Here is a 22,621-nt window from a genome sequence, read left to right on the forward strand (position 1 = left end):
CAGGCTGACTTGCTGGATGTGGTGGGAACGGTTTATTTGGGTGGATTGCCGCCCAACTACTCCACCAAGAGGATAGGACCGGTAATTACACACACAGGCACGCAGGCACGCAGCCACGCACACACACACACACACACACACACACACACACACACACACACACACACACACACACACACACACACAGACGAATAGAAAACATTCTACAGTAAAGCTATTGTGTGTTTCTCTCTGTCTAGATTCTCTACAGTATCAACGGCTGCATTCGTAACTTTAGGATGTCTGGACATGGTGTGAGCCTTAAACCATCGGTTCCAGGTAATGCATCTATTTATCTATTCTATAGACTAGAGTCCATTGTGATCCTATCAGCCTCATGACACTGTGTCAGTGGTTGGTGGTTGTATCATGTATGATAAGCTTAGTTTGATGCATGTGTTCCATAACGTTGCTGTTGGATGGAAACATCATTATGGTCATAACATTCATGTTCAAATTATTCAAATTCAAAAATAGCAGAACAGTTTGTTCCGACAAGCCTATTTCTGGAGAAGAGATTTGGGGCCCTATCTTGCCTAAACTTATTTGCCATTTGTTACTATTTTGAAAAACATTTTAATAGTTCAACTAGCCGATCAACGCAGATAAGGGGTAAGATATAACTGATGTAAAAATGAGTGGTGCTAGTAGTATAGACCCCTGAGGGACTCCGGTCTATAGGAGGGTATATAGGGATTAAGTGTGGGATTAAATAGCTAAAACAGTTGATCTAAATAACGTGAGTTTGTAGATTAGCTATTACATTTTAGAATGTCTTGGTACTTTTACTCAAGTCATATGGTTGAACGCAGGACTTGTACTACAAGTACAGTATTTGTACATGGTGGTAGTGAGTAAAACATCTGAACACGTCCTGACACCAGCAGAGAAACAGAGTATTTGTACATGGTGGTAGTGAGTAAAACATCTGAACACGTCCTGACACCAGCAGAGAAACAGAGTATTTGTACATGGTGGTAGTGAGTAAAACATCTGAACACGTCCTGACACCAGCAGAGAAACAGAGTATTTGTACATGGTGGTAGTGAGTAAAACATCTGAACGCTTCCTGACACCAGCAGAGAAACCGGTATTGGAACACTTCAACGTGGACATGGCCACGCCCACTGGCAGTCACATGGTGGGAAGCTGCTTCACCTCCACAGAGACGGGGACCTATTTCCATGGCAGTGGCTTCCTCAAAGCAGGTGGGCTTCCTGTTCTACTGTGGCTGCAACACTTCATCACAGTCATCCATTATTAAAAGAATAATATTTAATTTGGGAAGCAACTCCGTTTAATATCCATTCTGTGTGTGTGTGTGTGTGTGTGTGTGTGTGTGTGTGTGTGTGTGTGTGTGTGTGTGTGTGTGTGTGTGTGTGTGTGTGTGTGTAGTGTCGACCTACAGAGTGGGTCTAGATGTCAGTGTATCTCTGGAGTTCAGAACCAGCAGAACTAACGGGGTTCTGTTGGCAGTCAGTAACCAGGGCAACGAGGGACTGGGCCTGGAGATCAATCAGGGAAAGGTGCGTGAGTGTGTGCGCACGCGCAAACACACACACACACACACACACACACACACACACACACACACACACACACACACACACAAAGCCTATCCCAAGTCCGTAAGTCACTGTCAACCTGATATTGGGTTAACGTCCCCAATATCCCCTGACGGCACTGATGCCACATTCAACGAATAAAAATGATTCATCAAGTAACCCAATCATTTGAATGCCTCCCAGCTTGTTATGCCTGTCTAACATACAGTATTCCACAGGACAGGTTCAGGGTTAATTTCCATATAACGCTAAGGCTCGGTTTGAGGTTTCACATTCAGGTTCTCAGAACCTCATTTGGGCCCTGCTCAGAAGGTGCTGCTAAACCTCAGTTCTGGGAACTCAAAACTCAGAACTTTCCAAATAAATGTTCTCTATTATAGCAAGAATATCAGATCTACAAGCTCACCGCACACTGTGATGTGACACATTGTGAGCTTGTAAATCAGATATTCTTTTAATAGTTTATTTTTTATTTTTTTGATGACGTACCTCTCCCTCTAGGGGGGGTTCTGGAAAAAACTAAAACAAACACCATCACGGGACTTAACAGGTTCTGGAAGGTTTCAGGTTATGAAAGGTTCGGTGCTTCCCTTTGTAGTCGTAGTAGCAGAGTGAGAAACCTCAAACCTGTAAGGGTACATTTAGTTCTTCTATCAATCATTTAGCTGGGGACCCCCTGGAACCCCTCAGGGTCCCCTGGGTGTCCCCGCACCCCACTTTGAACCACTGAGTTAATTAACATTCTCTGTGCCCCCCCATCCCCCCAGCTGCTGTTCCACGTCGACAACGGAGCCGGACGAATCACAGCCGAGCACGAGCCAGAGGGGGCGGGCCTGTGTGACGGGCAGTGGCACTCGGTCATTGCCAAGAAGCAGCGCCACAGGCTGGAGCTGGAGGTCGACGGCAAGAAGAGCCAAGCGGAGAGTCCCAATGCTCGCTCCAACGCCTGCGACACCAATGACCCCATCTACGTAGGGGGACACCCTGGTACGTAGAACACCCTCTCCCTCGCTCACAAAATGGCCCCGTCCGAGGTCACATACTAGTGACGACTATGGTGCTGACTAATGTTAATGACTATGTGTAGCATGTAGTATGTTAGTATGTGGTTTCTCATTATAGAAATAAAAAGAATGGGTTGCACACACCAAGACTGCGTTTTAGTTTTTATCTTTGCTATCCCTTCATCAGTGTCCGGCTGGATAGCCGGATAGCCGAAAATGGATAGTAGAAACGTCTGTCATTGATCCATCATGCAAGAATAAAAACGAAAAGGCAGCATTACCTTTATTTCTATAGTGTGATTTGAACGGGTAACGCACCATAAGTCAGAGCGCGTGTGCCATGGTCACAAGGAAAGTTTTCTATCACTATGTGGTTTCGGACACGTCAAATCTCTCCCGTCTTCATTGTATTTATTCATGTATTTTCTACCTGAATCACTCACTTAGGGCACCTCCTCATCTCTTTCTCTCTCTCTCTCTCTCTCTCTCTCTCTCTCTCTCTCTCTCTCTCCAGATGGACTTCATCAGGCAGCTCTCTCCACCAGCACCTCATTCCGAGGCTGTATGAGAAACCTAAAGATTACCAAGGGCGGAAAGACCATGGAGGTCCACTTCAACAAAGGCCTGGAGATGAAAGGAGTCCAGCCTATGTCCTGTCCTGCTCTCGCTGCCTGAGCAGCACTCTGCATCACTGCTTCTCTAAGGACCCCCCCGGATTAGTATGAATTGTGGCCACGGACCCCCTCAACTCTGAGAGTGTAGAAACAACCAAATGTCAGTCACTACCAATAGCTGGGCAGCCTCAGGGACCCCTGGGGTTCCAGGACCTCACTTTGAGAACATAGTCAGTAATAGAGTAGTTTAATTCTCCAAAAGATATGATAAATGATGCAAGCAAACAAAAATGTAATTTGTAATCAAAGCTGTGCAGTGTGATTACATTTACTAGTCTATTTACTTGTCTTGTCTGTTGAGGGTTATTTTTCATATTTGTGCGATTAAGTGAATGAATACATCACAAGTGCAGTACTTTGAAGTGGAGGAACAGAGGAAATGAACTCTGGAAGTTTTTTTTAACCTGTTTCATGTAGGGCTACTTAATTACACTTAATTACAGCCTAATATATTTTTCTACTTTGTATCTGTGTCTCTTATTGTTCTACAGTATTTACATGAGTGGTAGCTTCCTGACTGCAGTGCCTTTTAGAAGCATGAAATTGCATCTCCATATTTCAATTAATACTACAGCAATGGCATCACACAGAAGTTGAAAAAATAGCCAATCTACAGACATGCTGTGAGCTTGTCGATCTGCTAGTTTCGCTCTTTTTTAAAGAATTTAAAGTTGAAGTGGTTAAAGTGTGTCTTGAATGTTTGACCAATGATATATGTTAAATAACTATTGGATCCATTGGAACACAGGTTGTTCTCTTTTTTCCCTCCCTTCATTTCTGGATGTTCTCTAGGCCTCAATATTTTACAATTGATTGGAAGTATTTTGTTTTTGTCTGTCATCTTCTTTGGCAAGACAGCTTAACAGGATTGTGTTTACTGCATGGCGTGGTTTAAAATAATGTATAAGACAGTCCCTACTCCCTTTAAATATATTTCTGTTGGCATCAGACTGAATATTGTGTTTATTTAAGCAGAACGGTAATGTTACGGTATGTCAAATTATAGACTATAGTTTTGTTATTGGCGGGGGGGGGGTGCGTTAAGAAATACAATTATTTTAGTGGCATCAGAAATAGATTTGGCCATGCAGCAATATACGCTTAATTATAAGTTGTTCAGTATATCTGAATGCTTGTCTTGACTGATGGAAGATTTTCCATATTGTGCAGCAATATAGAAGTGTAAACTGTAATGCATTGCATCATAGAATGAAATAATTACGTTGTAAATCGTAATCGAAGTGTTGAGGGCAGTGCCAATGCACATCTCTTCGTTACTCATTTAGAGTTAGCACAATTATGCTTTGGTAGAGATTTCAGTTGTGCAGTCCTTGTCATTAAGGGACTCCAAATATTGGCAGGATATTTTAAATAATTGCTCTATTCACACCAATGTGAACATTTGTGATGTTAGTTTCATAGTGTAATTTATAACTTTTTTACTTACTCCTTAAAGTAAATTTTATTTATATACTGTAGCTAGCACTTCAGAGAAAACTGTGCTTTACATACAGAGAATAAAAGCAGAAATAAAACAAGGAAGTTCATACAAGACAGAAAAACGTCAGAACGAATACCATTTAATCTGCAAAAAGTTTATTCAAATAATACATAAAAAACATAGATAAAACACATTTAAAACAAATGTCATTAGTTAAAGTTACAATGTGCGACGCCTTTTCCATGTAGATATGTTCAGTTTCCCCACCCTTAGGAGAACAGGACAGCCGTCCGTGGATTGTCCTCTGTAGAGTGTGGGGAAGCAACTAACATTCAACAGTGTCCTGATAAGAGGAACAGAGACCACCAAAAAACACCTTTAAAAAGTCTACGAGTCTTCATGCCACGCTCTGAGCTTGTACACTGACATTTTTGAATAGCAGATATAACAATAGTTGTTAAAATCTGAAATGACAGCAAGACTCACAAGACTACAATGTTAAGCTGCGCCATAAGAGAGAGAGAGAGAGAGAGAGAGAGAGAGAGAGAGAGAGATATATATATCCCACTTTGAACAAAAGCCTGCCGGAATTTATTTTCATTACCTTTCTAGGGTTTCATCTGGCATCCTGCATTCCTCTTTGTCCTCTTGTTCCTCTATTTAAAAAAGAAGAAAAGTGTAGCAGAATCATAGTTTCAAATACAGACTCATACACACTCTAGGATTAACATTTCTATCCTGCTCTCAGGTTCTCAGTTGTATTCATGTACAGTATTACCTACCTGTATAAAGTGTGTATTTCCTGAACTGTACAACGCTGGGGAAGGTCTCCACACCTAGACTCCTCCTGAGGGGTCTTTTTTCTCCAACCTGCTCCATCACTGGGGTCCTGGGTGGGGTCACTGCACTCGTTTAAAAAAGACAAAAAAAGTCATGAAGAATTGACAATGTTGTGAGATAACAAACAAAACTAAAATATCAATGAATCTGCTTTTGATATCCCCCTTCTGGTCATTCATTTCCATGTTCAGTGGCGATATGCGTTCTCCCTGCTTTTGGTCAGACAACATTAAATGCATTAAATTAGTCAAAAATGTATAGGGCTTAATTCTTTCTACAGATCAACAAGTCAACTTATGGTCAAACCCTCCGTGTTTAACCCAGACAGTATACAAATTGAGTATTTTACAGTCCAAAGATTTATGACAAATAAATACCGTTTAGACAGTGCCCCTTTGTGCGTGTTCCTCCTCCTATCCCTATGGGGACAGTGTCTTGCAAGGGTCTGAAGTTGAGAAACTCTACACCATCCATCACAGCCTTTGGAACCACACCTGTACATTAGCACCATGGAGAACAACATTACCATTGGGTTGCCTTGGGGATCAAAACCTAGAGCTGTCCCTGGTAGAGGTTTCGGTTACCATACCATGATGAGACTCCAAGTTTGGTTTGATATCCTTCTGCATTAACCCATTGATACCCGAGGCGGATTCTAAAAACTCTTTCAAATTCTTATTCAAAAATCATGTACAGTATAGCAATAACTAGGTAGCATCCGTATTCAAAGGTAAAACAATGTATAGTGGTACCAAGTATCAATGGGTTAATCACAAAACCCAGAACTATTACTTTCAAGAGTCCGACTGCATTCACAGAAAGAGTGAATTTGGGAGCCGTTTCATTGTTCAATTGAAGACTATGACTATGAGACCATTCACAGCAAGGTTCTTAATCGACTAATAGCCTGACTACGCTTTTAGAGCAACCTATGCTGGTGGAATATTCGTAAGTACAGTACAGGATTTAAGTGGTTAATCTGAGAACAGAACATTCCAATATTGATTTCACAATGGCTATTTGAAATTAGTGGCATAATTAAAGGATTATGTTGAATCTAGAAAATGTATACAAAACATCAAGCCACATGACAGATTACTTTGTCGACTAGACCAAACTGACTACGACTTACTTTATAATATGCACAACAATCCTTCCATAAGTGTACTGTAGCACTAGCAAATGTAGCAATTACCAAATATGTGGGGATTCTCAATGAAGAAGTGTAGAACTTCAACCCTTGCTTCAAGGCGTCCTTCAGACATCTCCACTGTGTTGATGGGGGCTAACAGGCACGGAGTGAAAACTACGGCCAAGTTACTGCTGGTCATCAGGTTCTCAGCACATCTGTAAGAGTACAGAACAAGCAATTGTTAATTTCACTCAGTTTGGGTCCCTTTGCGGAGGAAGTTCAATTGGGATAAATCATATTTGTTAGTGTTGTATCATATTTGTCAAGGTCCCCTTGATCCCAAAATCAGCATCCCAAACCTTTGAGAAATGGTGGAGAGGAATGTGAAGAGGTAACGCAGAAAGGAGGTGTTTGGGGCAGGCAGGAGGCAGGACAGTAGGTGGGTGGCTGCTATCCTCTCATCCTGTTTGGGCAGTGCCTGGGCCTGGAGCAGGGCTGCGTGGACCTCGGAGGGGAAGAGGGGCTCTGGCAGCTCTCTGCAGAAATGTTTGAGGAGACTGGCCACATCAGAGGGGAGGGCTGTGGACAGGGACCCCTCCCCAACATTCAGCTTCGCCTGAAAGCAGGAGATTTGTACACCACAACCTTTGTACTGAGTAAAATAAAAAGCTTAATTCACATCAGCAATACCTAGAGACTATGAAGTACTGTTCCTAAAGAAACTGACATTGCTGTGATGCGTTATGTTATGTCCACATGTGGAGTCATTTGCCTCTCCATTGATATATAAATATATCATGCTGACAGACTGCTGTTTTGGAAGCCAGTTTATGGTTGCAGTAGCAGCAGGTCAGCGTTGATGACTCCAATTAGACAAGTAAAAGGAACAGGTGCAGGGCATGAGCTAGACTTCAGTTTGAATGAAGCTTCTATTATGTTAAAGTATGAAGGAGTAGACCAGGACCAGTTCAAAGTAAAAAACAACTGAGGAGAATAAATAAAAGTGGAAGCATGTGTGGGTTCTCTCCTCAAGCAAGTGCAAGTCTATGTAGAGTGAATTTCTGTGATGTAGACATGGTTTGTGGACACAGGTTTAGGTTACAGTGTTTAGTGATCATTGTATTTGGGTTATTGTTTGTTCAGGTACTGTATGTGTTCCTGTAAGGGGCCTATGTTCAGACAGCTGGGGAGTAGTGGGACAAAACTAATGTCATGATTCATGAAGGCGGTGTGTCACAGGTACAACGTCCTGTGTGAACACAAAACACCAGTTAAATTTTTTATAATTATTTTTAATATAAGAATCAAAAATAAAAGCATGCATACCTTGAGTGCCTTAATGCGAATTGAAGAACCTGGCTGTCTAAACAAGCCCACTGTCCCCGCTCTCTCCAGAAGGAATGAACAAGCTTCCAGCAAAATGCTGAGGGGAAATAGAAAAATTTAATCGATTATCATAAAGGTCTGATATGTCATACCGGTATGTATGGTATGATGAGCCACAGCATAAGGTATAAAACACAGGTGGAACTTTATCTGACAGGTGTGATAAACAGCAGGATTGATATTAATGTAAACAAGTATGAATTAATTTACCAGCTCACAATATGTCAAAATGAGGCATTGGAGCTCCACAATTTGCAACTAGGACTACTAGACTTTTGTTATTATGTTTAATCTAGTTGCAACACCAACCATTGACAGCCCATTCATCTAAACAAAAGTTCTGTAGGATTGCATTAAACGAGTAAACTCATAAACATCACATCTGTATGGAAAACTTGTATCATCCCTTTGGACCCTTTCTATCTGCAACGTTTTAGTTTTGTAAAAATCCAGGTAGACATGTTATGGTTTATGAGCTACTTTCTGTCAATGAATTCCATGCAGGGTATTATTTTTCGAAGTGTTCCGAGTTAGGAAGTGCTTGTTGGAAATCACTCAGCGGTCTTGTAGGCCTATAGCCTGTAACCACCTGTTTTGAAATTGCACATAATGCAGGAGGCTGCGTTATTGAAAGCTATCACCTGCACTGAATTTCTTGGCAGAATGTACGTAGCTCATAGAACAGGTCTACAGTGGATTTTTATAAACACTTTGCAGATAAGAGTATAGTACTATAGTTCAAGCTTTTCCTACAGACTGCACATGACATGTTGGTTTAACGTCTAATACAAACAAAAAGGACGTTCTGTTTGGATGTATGGACAATAGTTGGTGTTGCAAATTGTGGCTATAGAAGAGTGTGCATACTGCAGTTTACACTCACCAGGGTACCACTCCATACTCTGGAATACAGCATCCAGGTAGCTTCTCCAGAGGAAGCCCAAATACCTTTCTTCTACCTGTAAACGTTATCTTCCTCTTCCTCTGACAGTTGAGCTGAACAGATATGCCATAGACAAGTTGTAGTTGGAAGAGAATGGCATTCCTATATGTAATGTTCATCATGGTAACAAGAAAGCAGTGCTTGATCTGCTCATTCAGGGAACTGATATGGTAATCAGAGCCTATAATCAGAGCCTGTATATATGCACCTGGTCTAATTATGCTCATCCTAGCACATGTGAAACAGTGTTGTCAGACACACACTGACACAAACAAGACAGGAACGCCCAAAAACGTCACATCCAGTTTTTTAACAAGACAGGAACGCCCATAAACGTCACATCCGGGACATTTACCCTGGGCAGAATTTTCTATGGCTGCCAATGCAACTTTTTCCAATCCTTAATCACATACGGACAAACATCTATGCCGATAATATCTAACTTGCGGAGGTAACGTGCCTTGTCCACGGGCAACAGATCTTTCAACGTAATCATCTGACAACACTGTTTCACATGTGATAGGATGAGCATAATTAGATCAGGTGCATATATACAGGCTCTGATTATAGGCTCTGATTGCCATATCAGTTCTCTGAATGCACTGCTTTCTTGTTACCATGATGAACATTACATATAGGAATGCCATTCTCTTCCAACTACAACTTGTCTATGGCATATCTGTTCAGCTCAACTGTCAGAGGAAGAGGAAGATAACGTTTACAGGTAGAAGAAAGGTATTTGGGCGTCCTCTGGAGAAGCTACCTGGATGCTGTATTCCAGAGTATGGAGTGGTACCCTGGTGTCGCAGCTGACGACAATGTTGGTGAGTTTGACTTTATTTAATACAATTATAGGACTTTTCTGTTTGGATGAATCGGCTGTCTATGGAAGGTGCAAATTAGCACCTTGCTGGCAAGATGCAGGCAGCCGAGCCGTGTGCAAAAACATCGTCAAAAACAAGCTGAAGCTCCATAATATTGGTGGGTGGGTGTGTGTTTGAGAATTGAAAATGAAATGAATAGACCATGAATGAATTTGGTGCTGCTATTAGCCATCGAATGCAGTTGAAATGTTGTTTTTTGCAAATATGGCACGTGACGCACTGATAAACATACATTTCCATAGTCACTCTGACTCACTCTATATGCCCAATGCAGACTCATTGGATTGGCATTATCTATAGCACTCCGTTTGTAGGCTACTCGATCGCAATATTGATTGCTGCGACTTGGAGTTAAAAAGTGCCAGAGACTGACTTTGGCTAAAAATAAATAAATAATCATTCCGTTGCTTCATTCGCTCCCTGAGCCCAACCTAAACGGAAATGTAGCCCATATGCAAATGTTGAGTGTAACGCTGTCATTTTGATGTCGTACGTGTTACAGTTTAACACATCTATTAAGTCTTTTTTAAAGTGGTTGTCATGCTGACGCTGTATATAGATATTGGTCCAGATCTTGTTATTTATGTTGGGTCCCAGTCCCACCGTCCCAGTATGAAAAGAAATGCCTATAATGTAGATTGCCACAAGACCACTAGATGTCACTAAAACCCTATTAACATTACAAAAAGTGCAATGCCCATGTAAATGCCTGGTAGCCTATTACAATACACATTTATCTATTGTACTACATGGTATAAATTGTGTGTAATCAAAGATTACAAGGTAAAACTAATGGTTTTACAATTTTTGCATGGCACAGTTCAAATAATTGCACAACAAACCATAAACAGGCCAGTGATATAGCCAATTATACACTGTAAGCCTGGTGTTAAGCCTACACACATTTTGTTGTTTGTTTGTAATTCTTATGGTACCCAGAAAGACACAGAGACATAGAATCTTGTCACATACGCTCACAGGCTATATTTATTACAACAGTACATGTATATACAGTAAACGGCACAGTAGTACAAATGCAGACAGAAGGAAAGTTTTTGTTTTGGAGTGTTCTGTGGTTGGAGATGTTAGTCTTCATTTATGCTCCGACATACGACGGTGTAACGCGGTGTGACGGTGTCGCTGGCCGCTTGCTGTCGAGAGCCGATCTACAAGCTCACGTGTGAAGCTTCTAGATCGGCCCTTGGCGGCAACCGTCGTACAATAGAGTGTAAAAGAGGCTTTTTAGAAGCACTTCCTGTGGACGATGGATGGTCCTGCCTCATCGTACTCCTGCTTGCTGATCCACATCTGCTGGAAGGTGGACAGAGAGGCCAGGATGGAGCCTCCGATCCAGACAGAGTATTTCCTCTCTGGGGGAGCGATGATCTGGAAAGAGCAGAAGGCAGATGGAGGTGTGAGTCAGTCGTAGAAACTAGTAGAAGTGCATGCTTTTAAGTGTAGTGCACTGTGATTGTAAAAACCTGAAGTACACGTATTTCACTGCCTGCAATGTTGCTCAGTGCGACATGCGTTGTACACGTGACAAATAAGATTCAAGCTGCCATGCATGCTTTAGGCTGCGGTGCGTAGTGTATTTGGCAGCAGCATAGAATGTCACTATTGTCCTTGTGCTTGTGTAGAGACTAGTGTAGACCTACAGGCACAGTGCTGACTTCTAAAAAACGTGCTCTGTGTGCAGGCCCAGGGACCTTAAAACCTTTTTGTTGAATGAGGTCCCTTAAGGGTTCTGTACTTAGCCACCTCCTTTTCCCCTCACAACACATCGTATTGCAAGCGTGCAGATTCTTTCTAGTATGTGTTGTGTATAGCTTGTGTTGCTTTGTTGCCATGTGGGCGGCTCACCTTGATCTTCATGGTGCTAGGGGCCAGGGCAGTGATCTCCTTCTGCATGCGGTCAGCGATACCAGGGTACATGGTGGTACCACCGGACAGCACGTTGTTGGCGTACAGGTCCTTACGGATGTCAATGTCACACTTCATGATGCTGTTGTATGCGGTCTCATGGATACCGGCAGACTCCATACCTGGTGACAAGAAGAGACTAGTCAGTCAAGCATTCACATTGCTCACCTACCCAATCAATTATTTTATTTTATTTATATAGTGCCAAATCCCAAGTTGTCTCGTGGCACATTTTACATGTACATTATTTGGGAAACTTTAACCTGTTTAATGACATGCCAAAAATCGGGATGCCAGGGTTAATGTGGTCAAGAAATGTGTGTGTATGTGTCATCGGTTAGCCACTAGATGGAGCAGTTTCTCCTGCATTGCAACAGAGCCACTCAACCATGGGCCTATTATGAAACATGATCACACAGTTATGACTTGCAGAATATGTCTTCCTGAGAGGAAGTAACTCTATAGCTGGTGAATGCCATGTGGAGGTTCATGAAAGGGTGACAGCGAGGTGGGCCGAGGGCAGGGAGGGGAGGGGAGGGGACACCCACCGATGAAGGAAGGCTGGAACAGGGTCTCGGGGCAGCGGAAACGCTCGTTGCCAATGGTGATGACCTGGCCGTCGGGCAGCTCGTAGCTCTTCTCCAGGGAGGAGGAGGAGGCGGCGGTGGCCATCTCGTTCTCAAAGTCCAGAGCCACGTAGCACAGCTTCTCCTTGATGTCGCGCACGATTTCACGCTCGGCTAAGGGGAGGAAGGTTCGAAAAGTGAGATAAAGGCTATTTTTAAATAGATCAATTAACATTGGCTTTTTCTCTGTACACATTTCTGATTCCATCATTTCAATGAACATACTGCTCAAACATCCATCCTTTACAACTACACTTCCTTCAACTTAAGCTGCCAATAAACGAGTCCTGAGTGGAAATTGTCAGTGACCTGACACTCAAAGAGTCACTGTATATGCTAGATATACGTGACTATATAGCCTATATGGCCCTATGTGATAGTCATTTAGATATTGCTGATGATTTGTGACTTACCAGTGGTGACAAAGGAGTAGCCACGCTCTGTCAGGATTTTCATCAGGTAGTCGGTAAGGTCGCGACCGGCCAGATCCAGACGCATGATGGCGTGGGGGAGAGCATAACCCTCATAGATGGGCACGTTGTGGGTCACACCATCACCGGAGTCCAGCACAATACCTATACAGCAGGAGAAACAGCACTTTATTAGAGGAAAGCAGTGTGCAGAAGTGAAAAATATCACAGAGACTTGCATGATGGAACTTGGCTTGACAAACATATCATGTTGATCGAATGCTATTGTCTCCTTTAAATTATTGAGGAAGTGATAAACAAATGACCTCAGGCCCAGATGATATGCCGGACCTTGTTTAGCAACTTTAGCCTGATTTATACTTTAAGTCTGTACGTGTTGCACAGTACCTGTAATTACCAATTACCAAATTGGGACACCAGGCTGACACCAGGTTGAAATCTGTTATCACAATGATGAATGCCTGGGTGATGAACTATGCACTCATAGGCCTATGGTAACACAAAGTGTGGCATTATTGTACAAAGAGAAAGACTCACCGGTGGTACGACCGGAGGCGTACAGGGACAGCACAGCCTGGATGGCCACGTACATGGCGGGGACGTTGAAGGTCTCAAACATGATCTGGGTCATCTTCTCCCTGTTAGCCTTGGGGTTGAGGGGGGCCTCAGTGAGGAGGGTGGGGTGCTCCTCTGGGGCCACACGCAGCTCGTTGTAGAAGGTGTGGTGCCAGATCTGAGCAGCGGAGGAGAAGGGGAAGATGAGTGTGTGAGAGCAATATGAAGCTCAAATAAGGCTACTCTGCTGTAGGGCTGGATGATGTGGGATAAAAATCTAATATGATATTTTTGACCATATTGATATCTCTTACCTTCTCCATGTCGTCCCAGTTGGTGATGATGCCGTGCTCGATGGGGTACTTCAGAGTCAGGATACCTCTCTTGCTCTGGGCCTCGTCTCCTACGTAGCTATCCTTCTGACCCATACCCACCATCACACCCTGCACACACACACAACAGTTAGGACATATTTCAGGCACAGTACAGTAGCCTATACATCTCGCCTTATGCACAGTACACCCTATAAGAACAGTAACAAAAGTAACAACCCAATTCCTTATAATACAGTATACTGTATAGCAACATATTTATTTTGTAATTTTTGAATAAACATTAGAATTTTTTCAGAAAGCTTGAATCAATCACTATGTCACCCCTTTTGACATTTGTTACTGTTACAACAATGATTCTCACCTGGTGACGGGGGCGTCCCACGATGGAGGGGAAGACGGCGCGGGGAGCGTCATCACCGGCAAACCCAGCCTTGACCAGGCCAGAGCCGTTGTCGCACACGAGGGCGGTGGTCTCATCGTCGTCACACATGATTGGTCTTTGTTTGGGATGGCCTTCTGCAGAACAGGCAAGGAGGTTAGCACCGTCGTACCATGAAGTAAACTAACAAGGCTTGAGCTGGAGTGCTACATCGACAATGTTGGACACACTATGGACTTAACTTGATGTGTTGTTTATAGGCTATATTGCTCTTCTTTTACCAGATTAGTTGTGTGCCTTCACAGCATCACGCTGTGATATGTTGTGAGCTTATAGATCTGCTTTTTTCGGTGCGAGACACATTGTGCAAATAGCCTAATTATAAATCAGGCTTTAGTCTTTATTTTAAGTTGTGGTTCTTGTAATGTTTTGCCAAGAAAATAAAAGACTAAGCAACAATAATAATAGGTTACTAGTAGTAGTCATGAATAATGTCTGCTGTTTTAAACCTACACAGAACAGACTTTGCAGTGTGTGTGAAACGAATCGATGCAGCGCTGTGTTTACACATTATGATAACCTTATTGTAACAATGGTTCATCTCACAACTCTCTGCCAAACCAAAGAGGGACATAAGCATAGCAGAGCAGCCCTCCAGGCCACACACACACACACACACACACACACACACACACACACACTCTATTTTAAGCCTTGGCGGCCCTTGACTGTCATCCCCCCTCCCCCTCCCTCCCCCATCCCTCCCTGGTGAAGTTGGGTGCTAGTTAACAGCTGAGAACTGTTGACAAGTGCCACAGAGGATCCAGGGGTCCATCCACAGCTGTTAGAGAATAGTAGCCTCCTGTGTTTAGAGCCTAGCTGTGACCATGTGCCGCCGACCGTTCCAGGGACAGCCAATACGGCTCCTGTGTCTGTCTGTCTGTCTGTCTGCATCCCAACTGCTACTGTTAGCATCCCCTCCTCCCCGCTCAGAGAGCTGAAAATGCTTTGACCATTTTCAAGCCAACCATGAGTTCCTTCACTTTGAAATGGCTGAGGTACTGTACTGCATTTAATCCCCAGCACTGATTTAACTCGGAGTATAATAAAAATCACACTTGTGTGTGAGCAGCATTCATCATACATGTTCATACATCACATTCCAATCAGCTGAGCACATTCCGTAATCATACATACTGTACACATGTATACACACAAAGCTGTGCATATAGCGCCACTCAAAAAAGGGACCTGTAACTTCTCATCCCCCCCCCCCCCCCCCCCCACACACACACACACACACCAAGATAAGTAATGATGCAATGCATGAGTCTGATGAGAAATGTGATGCGTAACCTTGACAAAGGAAGGCCTTGCACTGAACATTGCACAGTAAAATCCTCAGTCTTCATTTATCCATTTGTAACTCTGAGAGTGTACAAATGTAACCAATTGGGCTTGCAAGGGTCCATTTGGTTTTATTTGTACACTCTCAGTGTTAGATTAACAGTCAGGGTTTGACGGCGATAACATTTTCATAATGCTGAGACATCCCTCTTTGGTGAACAACAGTGATAAATCAATGTATCCTTTTCTGTCAGCTGTATTTTCAAGATTCCTCTCCAGTCTCCACTATGGTTGATTTGTCCATAATGAATCCCCAGAGAGTGTGTGAGGAGTGTGGAAGTTGCAGCAGTCATCTCATATAATCCTCAAAGAGAACAGGTCACTGTTCACACATCAGTCTGAGCTGTCAGTCAATGACAACAATCCTGTTAAATTCAATGCAAACCATTTCGGTCCCTGTCTTTCTTCCACCTAGTAGTAAGACTGAGTATTAATTTATCTCTGCGTGAGAGAAAAAGAAAGGGAGAGTGTGTTCTCTTTCTCTCTCCCCTCTTGTCACTGAGATCACATCACATTTTCACTTCAAGGTCTCTGCTCTCCATCACTTCCTGGTTCTCTTTCACTGGTATTCACGAAGATATCGCCAACACTTTCTGCTCTACCAATTGATTGCTGCTCACAATTCAAATGATCTACACAGTAACATCCGGAGTGAGAGATTTAAAAATCTTTAAAAATAACTCGGGATTAAAACTGTGATAATAAATTAAATAAATCGGAAGCTTCAGAATTCTGCAGTGACGGAAACAAAACGTGGTCACAAATCCACAGTGTAGCCGATGTAGATCCTACTTGGACTATAGCCAGTATTGCCGTGGCCTCTCTGTAAGTACATCCATAAAAGAAGAAGAACCAGGAGCCTATACAGCACAGCACAGCACGGCAAAATGCAACAGAAGAGAAGTTGTAGAGACACTCACCAAGTTGGACTGCAAGACTGGAGTTTCGCACCGGGACAAAGGACCAGAGTGAGGGGGCTCCTTAAATATGCCCCGACATCCTCATGCTGGGGGCCCGACACTAGGGGGGTGGGGGGAAGAGGGGCTGGGAGGTGGTGGAGGGGGGCGGGCTTCAGGAGTTCACACAAGCCCAAAAAAAGCCACTGGGTGAAATGGTTCAGTAAAGTGGATCCTGTGTCAGGGACACCACTTAAACTGATGTGATGTTGCCCAGGAGGGGGGGTTCAAGAGGGGGTTGTTGTGAAGATCATTTCCACCATGACGTACAGTATGTTTATGATCGTTGAAAGGGGCGTTGGGCTGCAAGAAGCAAAAAGGTGAATGCTGTAATAGTCATCTGTGACATGTTAAATTCTCCCCTATAGTTGAGGAGCTTTAGTTTATTTGTATAGCATATTTAAACAAGTCAATTCAAAGTGTTTAAATAATAAAGGACATGTGAACTTAATAAAGAATAAAAAGTATGAGAGTAAAGTTGGCTGTACTTTCGTCCTCCTTTTCCCCACAAATCTTGTTGCTGAAAATAGCCAGTTTCCAAACTAACAATGTGTCGCTTTGCAACATGTTGTGAGCTTGTAGATTGGCTATTTTCACCAAACTATTTAGCCTATTGTGAGTTATGACAAGCCAAGAATAGGGACGTTGGGTTGAATGGTTAAAACAATTAGCTAACACTGAAAATAAAACAAATCTAGTTATAATTTTGTTTGTGTAATTAAATTAGGCAATTTTTATGAATGGCACATTCCTGCTTAATGCGTTATGAACAGTTTCTCCATGAATATATCATTTATAGCTCCTGTTGTGTATCTTAGGACACTAAAAGCTCATTCACCTTGAATCTACTCAAGGCAAAATAATCCTTTATGGAATGCAGCATCTCTTTCCTACTCGCACTCAAAAGGCCTGCCCATCATGTCCCTCAAAGATGTGCTAATATGACTAAGCTCAAACGGAGGGCTGAGAAGGTGTGTGTGTGCGTGCACATGAGCATGCGTGAGTGAGTGAGGGAGTGAGAGTAATACCAAAGGTCACTAAAGGCGGTCGGCTTAAGGAAGCCGTCTAAGGGGCTCTCAGTGCAGTCTAGGAAGAGTGCCGTTGGCTGTTCGCCCAGTGTGTGTGTGTGTGTGTGTGTGTGCGCGCGCTTTGCATGCATGTTGTTGGGGGGGATAGGGGTGCAAAAACATGCCAGACAGCTGAGAGATTGGAAGAGGCCAGATTGGGGGAGGGAGCGGGGGGACAGTAGAGTAGAGCTTGTGGGTGGGATGGGGGGGGTTTGGGTGTTGAGCCTAACGTCCAGACCCTCCGTCACTCCACAGATCCCTGGGATGGCCCGTGGCTGGCAGCTACGTCGGCACGCAGCTCTGGGCTCCGATTGGCTCCGCTCTCTCCTTTTAGGGACATGGCGTGTGACAGGTGCCGGGTGGCCGTGCGTCGCCACAGTCTGTGTGAGCGCTGAGAAGCTGTGGGCGCCTTATTGGTCACCTCCCCCCGCTCTACTACGGTAGTGCCTGCCTGTGCTGAGGCCCTATCAGGCCACAGGGCTGCTCTCTCTCTCTTTTTTTAAAACCAGAGTAAAGCCTCAGTTATACTTAGTTGCATGCCGGTGTCGTTCGTGCTCAGTAAATAGCAGATCTACAAGCTCACTACGGGTCACAAATGTGACGCGCCGTGAGCTTGAAGATCTGCTATTCCCAGCATCACGGCATGCAACGCCGCCCAGTGTGTATAAATCAGGTCTGCAGAGTGCAGACCCAATAAGTATGCAAGGACTCCCACCAGCAGCCCTGCCTCTAACCGTTTCAAATACTCCATTCGTAGATGTGTAATCTACCTCAGAGGGACATACTACACTAACCTACGGTTTTTGTACTGTGTTCCTTTCCTCAATCTATCCTCTCCAACTCGTAATTTAAATGCAATGTTGAGAGCTTGCACACAAAAATATAATTTAACCCACTCTTTTACACTGATGGTGTGATAATAAAGTTTATTCTGATACTGTGCTGTGTTGCATGCCTGCAAATTGAGTGGCATAAAAAACAAATATGGAACAAAATGGACCAAATGGATTGGTTCTATCTGTATTTGTTCAGAGTTATAAACACACAAGGATTATGTGCGAGTATATCTGAACTCAGTGTTATCCAACAGGCTGCTGTAAAGCTTCTAAAAATAGTCAGTTTTCACAGAAATGCGAGTGGCACAGATAGTCTGTGGGTTCCATCCTTCAGGATTCCCCTGGCCTGGCCTGTGATCCGTCTCCAACAACAGTTAACCACATTAACCCTGGCATCCCTATTTTGAGTAAGTGATTATAGGAGAAATATTTCCAAATTGTAAAAAAATAAAAGATTGTTTAAAATAGGTGTAAAATAGGGCTCAACAATGGCCACGAAAACATTATTCACCTGCGTGTGACAGGATCACAGTTTGAGAATGAAACGTAGAGGGTGTGATGTCTTGGATAAATCAACGACACAAAGTCAAATAGGCCTATTTGTAAGGATTCTTTTCAACAGACATAGATTGCTTTGGCAGCTATTTTCCACCTAACATTAACATTACACATTATTTACATTGAATCATGCAACTTAATAACTGCCAAGGATGAACACAATTATTACATTGCATGACACAGCCTCTAGGGCATTTACAAAAACTACTTTATTCAGAATTGAATGGCAAACAAACAAAGAAACAAACAAAAAGATAAATTATAGTCTTTGGAGGTATGGTGCTGTGTTTTCTCAACTTGGCTATTCTAGTCAATGCAACACTTTTTGACAGCTGGCTTAACACGTTATCACGAATCCATTATCAATGAATGAATAATCTTAAATGGGTCATGTTTTTTAGGGGACATTATGACCATATAAGGGCATGTAGGAAGCCTGGAGTTTGTCAATGACAGCTGCCAGTGTGTCAATCCCCTCACCACCACCACCAGCAGCAGCAGTGTCAGTCATTGCAGCTGTTTGCAACAAATGCTTAACCACATTCAGTACTGCCTCAGACAATGGCTTGTTTACCATTGAAGATTTAAATCCTGACTGTAAATTTTGTATGCAAATGTAAACAAAAGGGCCCGTTAGTGTCCATTTGGTTACATTTGTATACTCTAGTTACAGTAGCCTACAAATATATAAATGCAAAATTAGGATTTTACTGTGTACACTTCTAGATAATCAAGCAAATGCTTATATAATAATAGCGACTGGGCTCTTCGATGTCATCATACATCTCTATTCCCGCCTGCAGACCTGTTTTCTTGCTGGGCTGTGACGTCACCATACATCTATATTCCAGGGAGCGTTTTCCTGCTGGGAAATCAATCAATTGATTGATTGATTGATTTATTAACAGTTTGCAGAATTACAGTACATTTCAAGTACAACTCAATACAAAAACTGTTAACAGTGAGTGGACGACACCATAAAACATTACACTTGTTTACAATAGGGCCCACCATTTTCAATTCATCAAAACATTTAGAGACGTACGAATATACACAACTATATAGTCAAAAATAAATCATCATAGGAGGTAAAAACAGTGAGGGGAAACAGGGGTGGGGGGGATTCAGATTTTACGGGGGCCAGTTTCAAATTGCAGCCGTCCGTAGGTGCCCTTTGAGAGCCGTTTTGAAGGAGCCAAGGGATTTGAATGTCTTAATGACTGTTGGTAGGGCTCCACATTTTGGTGGCATAGGAGCGAAATGAATTTAATCCCTTGGTTGTGCCGAATTTGGGTTGCACATGGTTTGTTGAACTCCCTCTGGTGTTGTGGGTGTGGACTTCGTTGACATTAAGGAAGTATTTAGACAGGTACATGGGTATCTTGGTGGTGTAGCGAATCTTGTGGACCAGACCCATTGCAAGGTGCTGTACTGTCGTCAACCCTAAGCCATTCCAGCCTGTCAAAAAGTGGGCAGGGGTGAGGTGGGTTCGGGGAGTGAGGCCAAGTAGTAGCCTGACCAGTTTGTTTTGGGAAGTCTGGAGCCTTGTTTTAAGGGTCTTAGAGGTGCTGTGGTACCAGGAGGTTCATAGTAAAAGCGGACCTATAGATGCAATTATCATAAAGTGTCATAGTAAATCAGTGGCATACATATGCTGAAGAAAAACGGACTGACATTCAGTAATTGGGACTTATGATCAAAACATGATGATGTTAGCCTATGTAAAAACAAAATCTTTAATTTGCCATGGACAAATGTCCATGTTGGGACATATTGATGACCACCGTCCTCTCTCTCTGCCTCTCTTATCTCCACTCTCCTCTCCCTGAAGCCTTGATGAGCCTGAGTGTCATCACCTGTGAGGACCAGATGAACTAGGTTGGCTAACGAGCTCAATACACTATAAAAACTGGGTTGTGAAAACATTGTGTATTTGCTTGAGTTTGAGTTGATGTGGCAGGTTGTCTGTCAGGTCCAGTGGTGATTTAGGGTCTAGAGCAGGTGGTTCTCGAGGTGGCGGTTATTGGACTTAAAAATAGCAGACGTACAAGCTCATAGCATGTTATGTGAAGTGCTATGAGGTCGATGTCGTAGGTCTGCTATTTTTGAAGATCTCAAACTAAAAATGCCCTTTAGTTTATTTCAGCTACTAAAAATGGCTGATCTACAAGCTCACAATGTGTCACATTACTTAGACACTTTGATGAGAAGAAAATGAACACAAATGTTCCTTCATGGGGGTCCGTGGTACATATTTTCAGCTACAGGTCTGTGGCCATATACCTGTACATCAATCTGAGGGTCTGACATGCAAATGTTGGAGGACCACTTTTCCAGGGTCTGTTTGAGGTGTTTTGTGCAGTAGGCCTATATGCGGGTGTGTTCCTGTTAAAAGACCTGTTGAAAAACACACTGTGTGATGACATGAATAAATATAAATAGTGTATTCACAGGTGTGATTTACATAGATCATGTTCCTCAGTCCAAACACAACTGATTTAAATTATACAGGGCTACTCTGTTTTGAATATCATTGAAGATGTCCAGACAGTGTATTACTCGTTTTAAACTCTACATTAAAACATATATGAAAACATTTTAAGTTAGAAATAAGCAATGTATAGTAATTAGTAACATAATGCTTATGCTTCACACTTCAGATTACATCATCGTGAACCCTCTTTAAAACTCTGGATTGGACTGTATAGTCCTCCTAACACACCTAATCCTGTCCTCTTTTCTAGGGACCAACACTGACAGTGAGAAATAACACACCCATGCTGTGTTCTGTCCTTGAGCTGTAAGCAGCTGCTGGCTCGCTGTTGGTGGATGACAGACTGCACGCTGACAGAGACGTTAATCACAAATATTTTTCACTTCCAACAAGGCAATTTGCAACTGTGAATCATGCATAGGTGATGAAGAGGTCGATGGGTGGGCGGACGGCTGCCGTTTTCTTTATCATTATGAGCACTCTGATGGAGATGTACTTTGCTATGCATGTTCGCCTGTAGTCAGACAGATACATGTTGAGTGGATTGAGAGTGGTGGGGGTTGGGGGGCATATTTTTAACCTCTCGAGACCTATATTGTTGCTGCCGGGCAGATCAAAACCTCTATGTCCATATTCTCTTTAACAGTTTGTGTTTTTTCGTAACCTGATGCCTTTAGCGTCACACAAAAGCATAAAAAGTAGCAAATCCACGTGTTTTGAGCTTGTAGATCTGCACATTTTGCTGCTGTTGAATCTGAATCCTGCAAAGCCTTTATAGGCGTTTTCATTGTGAAACGCAGTCCAACAAGGTTCAGATTCAGAGGTGTAACATGGTCACATGACCATTTTGGTAGACAGGAAACAACACAGTTTCAACCAGGTGTTTTGTTTTGTTTGCTTTGTTTGTTATGTACAATGAGTGGCCCTAAGCAACTCCATTGGCTGTTAATGCCATGAATAATACGACATGAGGTCATGGAGTGTGTTTTATAATGTGCTGAGAGACAAGAGCTGTGAGTAAGGCTGTGAGGTTCTGCCAGCAATTTCTCTGATAATGCCAGCTCTATAAATATATGGAGTGCTTTGAAAGTTTCCATGTCAGCGGCCCATTGTCCCTCCCCATGAGTGGATATACAGGTGTGCGTG

At 42.9% G+C, this 22,621-nt stretch overlaps 3 protein-coding genes across 3 annotated transcripts in view; 1 reads left to right on the plus strand and 2 right to left on the minus strand.

Moving 5' to 3' along the window:
* lama2 (laminin, alpha 2) overlaps window positions 1–4,230 on the plus strand; it is a 266,769-nt gene extending 262,539 nt beyond the window's left edge. The window contains exons 68-73 of the mRNA XM_080791600.1: window positions 4–81; window positions 240–318; window positions 1,122–1,247; window positions 1,435–1,565; window positions 2,372–2,591; window positions 3,123–4,230. Of these exons, the coding sequence (XP_080647726.1) occupies window positions 4–81; window positions 240–318; window positions 1,122–1,247; window positions 1,435–1,565; window positions 2,372–2,591; window positions 3,123–3,283 (795 nt within the window). The 3' untranslated portion in view covers window positions 3,284–4,230. The remainder of the gene's footprint in view (window positions 1–3; window positions 82–239; window positions 319–1,121; window positions 1,248–1,434; window positions 1,566–2,371; window positions 2,592–3,122) is intronic.
* Window positions 4,231–10,867: 6,637 nt separating this feature from the next.
* Window positions 10,868–16,597, minus strand: actc1a (actin alpha cardiac muscle 1a). Its single transcript, XM_080790270.1, has 8 exons — window positions 16,485–16,597; window positions 14,140–14,294; window positions 13,758–13,886; window positions 13,426–13,621; window positions 12,871–13,032; window positions 12,380–12,571; window positions 11,772–11,953; window positions 10,868–11,294 (listed from the first exon to the last, which is right to left on the minus strand). The coding sequence occupies exons 2-8, from the start codon at window positions 14,266–14,268 to the stop codon at window positions 11,151–11,153; spliced, it is 1,134 nt and encodes a 377-aa protein (XP_080646396.1). The 5' UTR covers window positions 14,269–14,294; window positions 16,485–16,597; the 3' UTR covers window positions 10,868–11,150.
* Window positions 16,598–17,831: 1,234 nt separating this feature from the next.
* LOC308334600 (phospholipase B1, membrane-associated-like) overlaps window positions 17,832–22,621 on the minus strand; it is a gene marked incomplete at both ends in the record, with an annotated part of 33,312 nt that continues 28,522 nt past the window's right edge. Inside the window, 2 exons of the mRNA XM_080791403.1 lie at window positions 17,832–17,967; window positions 21,757–21,818. Of these exons, the coding sequence (XP_080647529.1) occupies window positions 17,832–17,967; window positions 21,757–21,818 (198 nt within the window). The remainder of the gene's footprint in view (window positions 17,968–21,756; window positions 21,819–22,621) is intronic.

Source organism: Protomyctophum bolini (genome assembly GCF_963924005.1).
Source record: "Protomyctophum bolini genome assembly, chromosome: 19".
NCBI lineage: Eukaryota > Metazoa > Chordata > Actinopteri > Myctophiformes > Myctophidae > Protomyctophum > Protomyctophum bolini.